Here is a 12,031-nt window from a genome sequence, read left to right on the forward strand (position 1 = left end):
TCCATGAATTCATGACGTTGTATAGCGCTACGATTAAACAAACATTATAGACAAACAAAATTGTTTTTTCGACATTGAATGAATATGATGTGATAATCAAGTTCTGAAAACTTGTCGAAAAAATCCATTTTTTGGCGTTCAGCGGGTCATGCAGGGAAATTTTTCCTTGCAGATTAAATATATTGTGAGTATATGTTGCAACGCAATCCAATGAAAATCTGGAGCTACATAGCAGATAGTGGCTTTACGTGGCCTTGGATAAGTATGATCGAGCATTAATTAAATCTATGGAAAATAGGTGTCCTGTCTATCGATCTGTCTTGTTGCGTTGCATGGCTGGCAAGACTTTAGTTTTTTTTCTGCCTTCAGATGATCTTTTAATATAATCAGTAACGACCGAATTCTACTATCATTTTTACTCATTTTCTCTTGAACCTTATATTGTACCTAATTTAACACTATTAAACACTCAATATATAGTTTTTATGTCAGTTTACTAATGTCTTCATTTTCAGACATAATGTAGATATAATTCTAAATGTCTAATGAACTCTCTTTTTATTATCATCTGCCACTACTAGTTTCTTTGAAAAATATGGGAGTACACTCATAGGTTTCAATTTCAAAAAAAGTCAAATCATCTTACCAAAATGTCGTTATGATACTAACTTTGCAGAAGTGTTACATATGGTTTTAATAACACCCGCAGTTGCATTAATTTTTTATATATTGAACGCATAGTACCAAGATATTTCGAAATTAATGCTAGTTTTTCGAAGCTATTATCTGCACCTATCTTGCATTGGGTTCTGCAAAGAACGTCATAAATTATCTGTATATGTATGATACTTGGTATATTTTCATTAATGTTTTGGGAATCTTATGGAAGCTACTCATTCTGAAGTCGGCAAATTTTAATTATTACATTGTCAAATTGTTTCATGCTGACGTCGTTTTGAACATGCAAGTTGTTAGACCAATCATAAATTAAAGACAGCTTGTGTTTTCGCGATAAAACCAGCTGTCTTTGGTTTTGATCTCTATCATTTCCATTATATGAGCTTATCAATATTCAGGTTAATTTTTTTTTGCAAAACTATATTCGATCTATTCAAGAGGAACGATAAGCATACTTCTCTAAATCGAGTATGTTGACAAATCATAATTGTAACGCTGACTATAGATGTTGATATTTCTACTGACCTGGTAAACTTTGAACTAATTCATTCTTTCCATGGAAATGTTTTTAGGTATTAGAGCTATATTTCCGTGACACTTGATAGATTTAAAGAATTCCTTCGGCCTATTTCTTTGAATTTCCATATCATATTATCACTGACATGAAATTACATTACATACCATATGTGCATAAAGTTATGACACAAAAAATATTGAATAATGCAACTCTGAATACACTCTCAACGTGGTTTCGCGTATTTGTTTCTCTAGAATAGGAAATAAACTGAAAAGGTTCTGCAATATCAACCCCCTTCTCGGAAAACAATATCGTGATTGGAGAATGGATAATTATTTTGTATTTTTGAAATATCAAAGAAGCCGCCTTTAGAATATCCCTAATTCTAAAGAAGCCTATCAATAAAGCAATCATCTGGTGAAGTTCAGTGAGATAACAGAGAATGCCGACAAGATTATGATCGTAAAATACATGTGTAAATAGGGGAGCGCAGGGAGCTTAATGCCGACTGGAACTTGTTATTTTATATATAATTGAGGAATATTTCTCTATATTTCCCGTCAAATTAACTGCTATTGTTTTGTATTTTTACAACAAGTTGAGAGCGCCTATTCGATTTATTTTTACCACAAAGAGAGGTAATTTAACTAAGAAGAAAATTTCATTTCAAAAAGTATGTCTTGTTTATTAACCGACTTTGCGCCCCTAGAATTTGGCACCCCTGCAAAATGTCCGGTATGCCGGTCCTGGTGGCTGCCCTGTCTCTCATAATAGTATATTGTGCTATATTTGGTTTTTTAGTAGAATGAATTATGACTAAAGTAACATTTTAATTTTTAAGAATGTCTGCTAGTTGGCTTTGAATAATTGAATTGTCGTCGAATTAACTTAAAAAATTCAATTGAAAACTACAGAATAAAATCATACAATTGCAAAAATTTGAGTACGGATCTGCTATAAAAAAGGGGTTCCCATTCGAAATTTCGAAGTTTACCCCCACAAGGGACACGAGGAACCTCCCCCCTCAAAACCATAAATTTTTCATTCCAAAATTTTTTTCATAAGATTTTTAACTGATTAAACTCATAAAATTCAACCGCTGTAAATATCAATTATTAATAGTAATAATGAGAATTAATGAAATGTCATCACTGAATAATATCGATCCTATTAAATATTTTCTGGAATGGATACATAATGCGCATAATTCTAGAAATTCTTTTCTCTATTTCAGTATCGTAATGAGTTCATTACAGTTCTAAAAACAGTGCTGTAATGAACTCATTACAGCATCGTTTTCAGTTATATTTTTCGTTTTGTGGTTGTCTATACTGACTTCCAATCCTATCAATTTCCAACAAACGTCAATAATTGTCAAAATGATATAATTTGGATATAGTGGAATGATCTGCAGCATTATTCGTAATTTCTCTTAATTGCAGTGGTGATAAATCGATTTCGTCCGACATAATTAACGAATTTAATGCGTAATTGTAAATTATTTCAAAATTCGACATATACGATTCAAATTCATATTCCGTAATCTGTCAATTTTCGTAACAGTCACACCAACTGCCAAGATTCAATACAAATGTCACTAGGATGTATAATCTGAATTTTTCATTGAATTTCGACAATATTTCACAAAACTTGACTGAAATAGAGAAAATATCGTCTAATACTCGTTGCAGAAGGCCGTTCCAACACTCATGCGTTCGAAAACTCGCTCCTTCGTCGCTCGTTTTCGAATTTCGCATTCGTGTTGTAATAGGAGCCCATTCTGCAACTTGTTTTAGAATATACTATTATGCGATTGGGGAAAACATGCAATATTTATCTGCTTCACCGCGCAATGTATTGATTTTGCACCGATTGAATTATGATGAGTATTTCGAGTGAATGAACTGTGTCGAATTATGCCACTGAACGTCTTTTTCCTCTTTTCAGGAATAATGAGAAGCGCAAGGAGAAGTCGAGAGATGCCGCCAGATGTCGCCGTTCCAAAGAAACGGAAATATTTGCTGATTTGGCCGCAGCAATTCCTGTCTCACAGGAACAGGTATCGCAGCTGGATAAAGCCTCGATCATGAGATTGGCCATTTCGTATCTTCGTGTCAGAGACATGATAAACCTAAGTGAGTATACTTAATTTAATTGTCATTGTCCTGATTCGGAAATATGTATATTATATATATATATCTCGATCCCTAAGAGAGATACAGGGTGCTGAAGTTCACAAGAAAAAATCATTTTTATGCAATAGCTTCCATAAAAAAGCTTGAATTAAACGAAATTTTGTATGCATACCCTACTCCCTAAGGGCCATTTTATGAAAATATTTTCGATTTTGGGGCAACACCAGTGGCGTGCAATTCGGTCACATCTAAATTATTTCAAAGAAAAAAGTTTGTCACTGTTATTTTTAAGGAATAAGTAAGGCAATTTCGAATTGCTGGATTGATTTCAAGAGAAATTTGTTTTTACAGAACAAAATTTAAAGTTTCTGTTTCAGTGATAATTAGATTTTTTGAAAGACGTGCTGACTAGAAATTGGCTACAAATCAAATAGGAAATTTATTGGAAATCAAAAGGTAACGAAAAATAGATATGACATTACAGATTATGTTCAAAATGCAGACCGTCAGCCATGATGCATTTCTGACAACGGCGAACTAATGAATTAACTGCATTTTTCATCATTTCCTGATTTTGCCTCATCTCAACGCAGACATATTTTATTCGCTGAATCAGCTCGTCGCGGGTTGTCACGAGAGTACTATAAACTTTTTCTTTAATGTAACAAACAATCAAATCGATTGTTTCAAGATATCTCTCCGTATTCTGTCGCACAACAATATGGCGACGGTGAATATGGTCAATTTCGAGTTAGCACGTCTTCGAAAAAACTAATAATCTCTAGATCTGAAATTTCAATTTTTGTTCTGTAAAAGCAAATCATACTCCAAATTGAACAAGCAGTTAGATATTGCTTCGTTCAATACTTCAAAAAAACATCGGTATACTTTTCTCTTCAAAATAATTGAGATGTGACCGAATTGCACGCCACTGGTGTTCCCCCAAAATCGAAAATATTTTCATAAAATGGCTTTCAGGGAGTAGGGTAGGCATGCAAAATTTCGTTTGAATTCAAGCTTTTATATGGAAGCTATTGCATAAAAATGATTTTTTCTTGGGAACTTCAACTCCCTGTATCTCTCTTAGGGATCAAGATAGAGGTAAATAATAACATTTTTCCTAATCAGGACAACGAGGAGAATATCCCATTGAATTTTTAACGATCAAAACTGATACACCCTGTACATATTATTTTAATGACCTCGAAATTCATGGAGTTAAGAGAATCATCAATTCGTTTTAACAACCAATTTTTATGCGAAAGTCTGGACAGTGTTTAACGGACGGAATTTTTGTATATTACTCTTTCCAAAACTGAAAATTCCTAATGAGGTGGGTTGAAAAATTTCAAAACAATTCCAAAAGTTCATAATTGTAAATAATAAAACGAATCAGCGTGAATGATAAATTTTGGAATTATTTGGTACGACTAAACCGGCTGATCTTATGTCAGTGCTAATATATGTTACATTTTTAGAAAAAAATTGAAAAGTTAACTCGCAAATTAATGTTTTTGGCATACAGTATGAAAAATGCATTTATTTGTAAGTTGGGACCGTTTTTTAACTATTTCATCCTTTAAACAATTTCCGCTCTCAATCAACTACTTCACTTTACGGTCATTCAAAATGATTTTGTGAACTTTTTGGATTTTTCCGTCGGTGACGGCCTCTTTTTGGGCTTCCACTGCGTTCGGCGTCTTCGGTGCTCATTTCACTACGTTTAAACTTAGCATACTAATCAATGATGGTTGATTTTCCTGGTGCAGACCCCGGAAACTCTTCATCATGCCAAGATTTTGCTTCAACTGTATTTTTCCCTTCAAAAGGCAATATTTAATCAGCACACGAAATTCTTTTTTTTCAATCTTTTTTCAAAAAACAAAAGTAGCTACACTCACAACGCAATATCCCACAAACTAATGGTAGGACAGCTGTCAAATTTTGACACGTATCGTTTGAAGGTTGGTAGGTACTAACACTACTAACTAAAAATCATATGGATTTAAAACTAGCACCGCCACCTGTGCATCAGACCGGGAACTTTTCAATTGGCCTAATATTATTATCAAACTGATTTTCATTTCAATTCACTCATTTGTAATTCATGCATTTAAATTTATTCATGTTTTTAAATTGTTTTCAACTCATTATGAATTTGCAAAACTTTACTTTCTAAGCGGTTATATTTCTGCTTGCATCGATGATGAACTTGCATAATTTAACATTCAATACTTCAATATCTCTCCGATTGCATCGATAGTCAAACTAAAATCGTTAGAACAGTGTTCAGCTGTGAAAATTCTATTGAAAGGGATTTTAAATCAAATTAAAAACGGAAAGGACGACCTGAAGGTGACTTTGAGGTTTATTCGTTCGTAAATATTTTTCATCACATAAAAGTAAAGATGGTTAAAAGCGCTCCTTTTTAATGATGTTTTATATTTTTCATAAAACTCCAAATGTAATTGATATTTCAAATCGTTCTTTGTTTACTTGATGAATTGGATTCGGTGTTGAAATATTTACAAACTATAAATTTCTGTTTATTCCGTAGTTCCCGCACTACCTGGACTAGAGGAAGATGTCAAATCGGATGATTCAACGTTCTTGAAATCCTTAGACGGATTTCTCCTGGTTCTGTCTAATGATGGGGACATCGTTTATCTATCGGAAAATGTCAGCGATTATCTAGGAATTGGCCAGGTAATTTTTTTGTACCGGACATTATATTTATTTCAGGGACTAGCTGATGACATTAATTTCATTAGATATACAATTGGTATTTGTCCTCTTCAACAAGAACTATTCACATGAATCAACCCTGTATTATACTAGGACTTTTTTTTTTGACTATTTCCGAGTGCTTGAAATATGCATGATTTTAGGCGGATCATGTTTTAGTATCGAAACAAGCAATATCAGGAATTTATCAGCACTAATTCATTTATGGCCAGTTGGAGACCACAGAACTGTCTTATAATACATACAGTGTGGTCCAACGAGAACTTAACACTTCGATTTTCCGTTTTTAAAATGAAAATGTGGAAAATCGCTTGGACTCATCAATTTCTGATTCGAGGGGAAACATCTTCAGAGCTAAAGTCAGGGATGTAGTTTATAGGGATCAGTGCGGGCTCAGTAATCAGTAATTCTCTCTTTTTTTTTGTCATATGACTCACTTATAATTAAACTTTGAAACTAGAAAGTTATTGAAATTCATTCTTTGTGTTACGTTATTTGTTTTTTCTTCTTCAATCATTATTGTCTCGAGATGTATAAGGCTTTTTTTCATATATTTTTTCGTCAGGGTTTGAGTGGAAGAGCAGGGGTGTATGGCTTCATCACCATCTGAACTCCGCCCTGTGATTGATTTTTTTCTGATGTATTTTTTTGGAATTGTAATATTTTTATTCTCTTCAATGAAGGCATTATTATTATTATCTTTTCTGCTCTTCGCAGCACCTTAACAGGGGTTGATGGAACCCCTTGATTTTGAATAGGTATTAGGGGTGTTGGGATACCTCATTTTGAAGGTCTTATCGAGTACTATCTGATCCTGAAATTTCGCTTCAAAATTTTCATCGATAACGAAATGGCAGGTAGAATAGTGGAAGAGTACTTACTGTTAAATACCTTTGAAATGTGTCGGATACGAATAATATTCTAGAGATAAATTACTCTTTCACTATTTTCGCTGGTATTTCATTATCGATGGATATTTTGGCACGAAAATTCAGGATCAAATAGTACTCTATAAGATCTTAAAATGAGTCATCGCAACACCCCTCATCCCTATTCAATATCAAGGGTTGTGCTCAGTGGCGTACCCAGACATAAGCCTTTGGGGGGGATAAAGAAAAAAATTTCAAATTTTTCTTCTTTTGAAGAAGTTTCCCAAAGAAATTTGCTCACTCATAATAAGATTGTCATATATAAAGTTGTTACATATAATGGATATTCCTCCTGGGGGGATATATATCCCCCCCCTTGGGTACGCCACTGGTTGTGCTCACCCCCTTTAGGTCGTTACGGGTTGAAAAAAGAGGAAAAGTAGTGTTCCCTAGAATCACAAATTGACAGGTCCGAGCGATTTTCCACATTTTCATTTTAAAGTCGGAAAATCGAAGTGTTAAGTTCTCCTTCTCCACCCTGTATATTATATGAGATGGGGTTTAATATGATGTCATTATTGTCGGTTATTTTATCTGATGAAATCATCCTATTTGCTATCACGGAAATATTCTAGGTTTTTTTTTGTCGAAATTCTGCCTTAATATTCTATGGCTCCTATGCACATAGATTATCTTTTCTTATCCTCCATTTTATAATTATCATATGTAATTGGTGTTGATGCGATAATAAAATAAACAAATAATACCGAAAATAACGATATTGTATAGGGGATTATTTTTCAGAAGAAAACTATGAGGGAACATTGTGCCACACCCAATGAAAAAGTATTTTTAATTCTATTTTGGAAATCTGTTTTTGTAAACAATATCATATCCTTTCAATTTTTAAGAAAAGCACATGTCCTAGAATGTAATAGTACTCGTGTTAAAGTGGCCGACGAATTGTCTTCAAAAGAGTTTTCTTCTCAAGATTATAATTAATAACTTTATGCACATATGGTCGAATAATATAGAGAACAAACAAAATCTCGACACAGTTGTCAGCGTATGTTTTTAACGAATTATATCCCAAGTCGACACCACTCAAATTCTTGTTAGTGGAAATTTAATACTCCCTCGAACACAACTGGTCTATGAATGTTTATCTCTACCTAAAACAGCAATAAAGATTTGACAGTTGAATAATGTTCTCGAGGGGGCATATTTTGAATGATTATCTTATACTGTCGTTCTTTTGCTTTCCAATTGTAACTAGTGGGATATGAGAGAAGAACTGGCTCAATATTCTTAAGAAGATAACCTCATTTTGTTCATTCATAACATCTTGAAAATTTTTTAAAATTCTGTCTAGATCCTGAGATCTCATCTATTTGTAATAGACTACTTTTCTCGAGGATCAGGTACCTATCGGTTGAATTTCAAGAGAAATTGAATTTGAAAGTATTGATTATTCAAAAATTCTGCAAAACAAAAATTATCGAATTACAAAATATGTAATACATATACATACATAGCAATGATATTGAATATTTGAACACAATGTTTTAAATTTTTTTTTAATGTCTTGCTCATGTAGTTTTCATAAATATATTTTTACCTTTTAATGTTTCGTATTCAATGTTTCATGATAGGAAAAATGATAAGATAGTCTATGTGATTTTCATCGTTTTTAATTTTTGTTGCATAAGATGCATTGTTCATTTTAATGCATACTGAATGTGATAAAAGTTTAACCTTTTATATATTACCAAATACTGCTGCAGGTTTATGGTCAAATTGATGAGGATGATCAAAATCGCGAAAGAGATTGATATTTCATTCAATTTTCTTTCATTCAGAAAAAAATTATCCTATCTTTTTTATTTCTAGTTTTACGCTATATTATCTCAAAGTTATCCATATAGTGTTTGAAGTAATCTAAATAATCATGAACAATTCTATTATCGATAAAATTTTATACACTTTTAATATACATCAATCAATTTTGGTTTTATTTCTAATCATAGACTTCAAGATTCGTTCGAGGAAAAAAATTAAAATCTACTTGAAATTTTCAGTTTTTGTTGAGGATAATAATTCATATTCACCTTATTTATTGTCTGACTGTGTTATTATTGATTTGTTATTTCCGATAATGTTTAACCTTTGGACTCGTTCGAGCAAAATATCAGCCCAAAATTTTCACAGTTCATGTTTTTTGATTGAGTCAATTCCAAAAATCGAATGAAAAAATCCGTCCGGTGTCTACGTTTTTTTCTTTGAAAAGTATCAGAGAAATTCGCATGCCGTTACCTGTTTCATATAAAAATCCTCCTAACTCAAGAAGAAAAATTGGGTGATGAAATGATTTCAATTATTATTCTATGAGATATGAGGAAACCCTTGACTGTTATATAAAATTTTCTTTTTTCTTTTACAGATCGACTTGATGGGCCAAAATATATTTGATTATAGTCATCCATGCGATCATGAGGAAATCAGAGAACTATTCTCGGATAAAGTGAAAAACGAAGGAAATGATTCTCAGAAGTCTTTCTTCATAAGATTAAAGTGTACCTTAACAAGTAAAGGAAGATCTGTTAATTTGAAATCGGCAACCTACAAGGTAAATTAATAAAATGTATATAATAATATAATGTTTATTTACTATAAACATAATAAAAATAAATAAAACAGAATAAAAATAATAAATAAATAAAAAAATATAAAGAAGTTAATGTAATTTATTATTTATTTTTTAGTTATGTTGAACATTTAACATTTCATGGCTATGAAGATTTTATATACTTAGTTGTGGGTTTTGTGATCCCAAGTTCAACATAACCCTGGTTTGTAGAATTCTACAAAAAGCTTTCTATTTGAAAGATACATTTACAAACATTCAGAATTGATCTGCATGTTTGAGTTGCAACTATCCTGAATTTTCATGAATATTATCAATATGTATTTCCAGGCAACTGATTGTAAAGTCCTTTCACGTTGGTGTATGAAGTAAAAAAAAGGAATGAGATTATATTTTTCCAAGTATTTTTAGTTATTAACCAGAACAGGATAATTGAATTGAACAAATTTTTATTTCCCTTAAAGCCCATCTCTAACATTTTCTTGTTCATTCCAGGTTCTGCATCTCAAAGGACATATTTTGAGGCCTGAATGCAGTCAGAATGAAATTGATAACAAACTGAAGAATTGTTTTGCAGCCATTGCAAATCCCATACCTCATCCCTCAAACATTGAGGAACCCCTGCCAAAACAAACATTTGTCACTAAACATAGTTTGGATATGAAATTTATTCATGCCGATGATGAAATGTAAGTGAATACACGTTGTTCCTTCTAAAAATACCTGCTGGAGAATTTATCCATCTTCAATGGAAAAATTTTATCCTATTAGAATTACATAAACCAATTTTTTAAAACACCCAAATACATAATATGGTTAAAAGATTAAAACAATAAATATAATATCATTAATATGGTCAACATTCTTAAACCATCCAACTTTTCTATTACTGTTAAATATTCATCCTATCTTGATTGAATTCAGAATAGCTTCTGTAATTGATAATACTGAAATATTAAAATTTTTGTTTTGATTTTTAAAATAAATATGATATTGACAAGGAGAGTTAAAAAAAATTATTGTTACATGTGCAGTAGTTATAGTTTGCAATTGCAATATACATCTAGCTCATCTTAATGCTGTTCTCTTCTTGGAAGAGTTATTATCGAAGTTTGGATACATCCAATGACTGTGTTCTGTCAAACAACAATATCTTCATGCACGCTTTTCAATTGTTAAGCGCGAATATGTTTTCTTGCTATAAAAAAAAACATTAAATCTCTCTTCTGGCAGTTTGATTAGAAATCACTCTTCTAGCTATCGGAAAAAGCTAGATTATTAAACAGTGTTGAGCTTTCTCTATGTGTTTTCTCTCAATATTGCGTTCATATTTTAATAACATTTTAATACATACTTCTAGCGGCATAGCAACTTCACTTAGAAAATATTGATAGCTCCCGTGATTGTTTGAGTTTCATTACTTCATCATTGTTGAGTAGCGCTAACATGTGAATAAATCCACATCAATAGTTGAAAATGATTCCAGAAAACTGACTTAATTACTTAAACTCTCAGCTTATAAAAGAGCACACCAGCAATTAAAAAAGTTGATGTTACCCAGATCAAAGGAGAAAAAGAACCAGTTATAAATGTAACTCTTTTATTTAAGTATAAATTTCATGCACTTGGTTTGTGAAGTTAATTGAATAGAAGAGTTTGGAGCAAATGACTCACAATTTTCAATTTTTTTTTTTTATTAAGAATTGTTCCTTTTTTTTTTCAGAATGAAAAATGTCCTTGGATACTACGAGGAAGAGCTTCTAGGAAAGTCGGTCTATGAATATCACCATGCTATGGATAGTGATTCCATAATTTCTGCATACAAATGCTGTAAGTAAAACCCAAGAAATATTTTTTTACATTTTCTGGCTGCAGTAATATATTTTGTTGCCGTGTCACTAATTTTATGTTGATATTTTATGCTAGCAATGTACCAATATGTGATTTCTGTTGAATGAACTCAAATTGACTGTTCTGTTGGATAAAAAATTCCTATAACCTCATTATCTGGGGACTTGTTCAATGTTCAACATATTTACTTCTTATACTGTTATAGTTTCTAATACAATTAATCTAAGAACGTCAAGAATTCTATCAGAAGTTATTATTTCACCTCTCACCAAAGTAGATTTAAATGGTGGGAACATGTGGCGCCATCTACTGGATTATAGCGCTACGAAGATCATCAAATTTATAGGGATTATTTTGGGTTAGCAATTTTTAAACTTGATTTAGTAGCTTATAAGTGAATGTATTTGTTGAAGAGATTTTAAAAACCAAGGATATAGTTCTGATATTGAGCAAATCACACTTATACATAATTCTACTAGCTCCTATGATAGATTGATTTTTGAAAGTGTTACATATCACCTCGACCTCAAAGTTTGTTGTACCCCCAGAGCTATTCTTACCACTGCACTTTCTACATCTCGCCTTCCAATAC

The 12,031-nt window shown here is 32.0% G+C and overlaps 1 protein-coding gene across 6 annotated transcripts in view; it reads left to right on the forward strand.

Annotated features, from left to right (window-relative positions):
• The window catches only part of LOC123675412 (hypoxia-inducible factor 1-alpha), a 163,344-nt gene that overhangs the window by 67,625 nt on the left and 83,688 nt on the right, over positions 1-12,031 (forward strand). For all 6 annotated transcript variants that reach the window (XM_045610782.1, XM_045610788.1, XM_045610769.1 and 3 more), the window contains exons 2-6: positions 3,143-3,330; positions 5,888-6,036; positions 9,385-9,570; positions 10,084-10,277; positions 11,312-11,418. In XM_045610782.1, coding sequence (XP_045466738.1) covers positions 3,143-3,330; positions 5,888-6,036; positions 9,385-9,570; positions 10,084-10,277; positions 11,312-11,418 — 824 coding nt within the window. The remainder of the gene's footprint in view (positions 1-3,142; positions 3,331-5,887; positions 6,037-9,384; positions 9,571-10,083; positions 10,278-11,311; positions 11,419-12,031) is intronic.

Source organism: Harmonia axyridis, chromosome 1 (assembly GCF_914767665.1).
Source record: "Harmonia axyridis chromosome 1, icHarAxyr1.1, whole genome shotgun sequence".
NCBI lineage: Eukaryota > Metazoa > Arthropoda > Insecta > Coleoptera > Coccinellidae > Harmonia > Harmonia axyridis.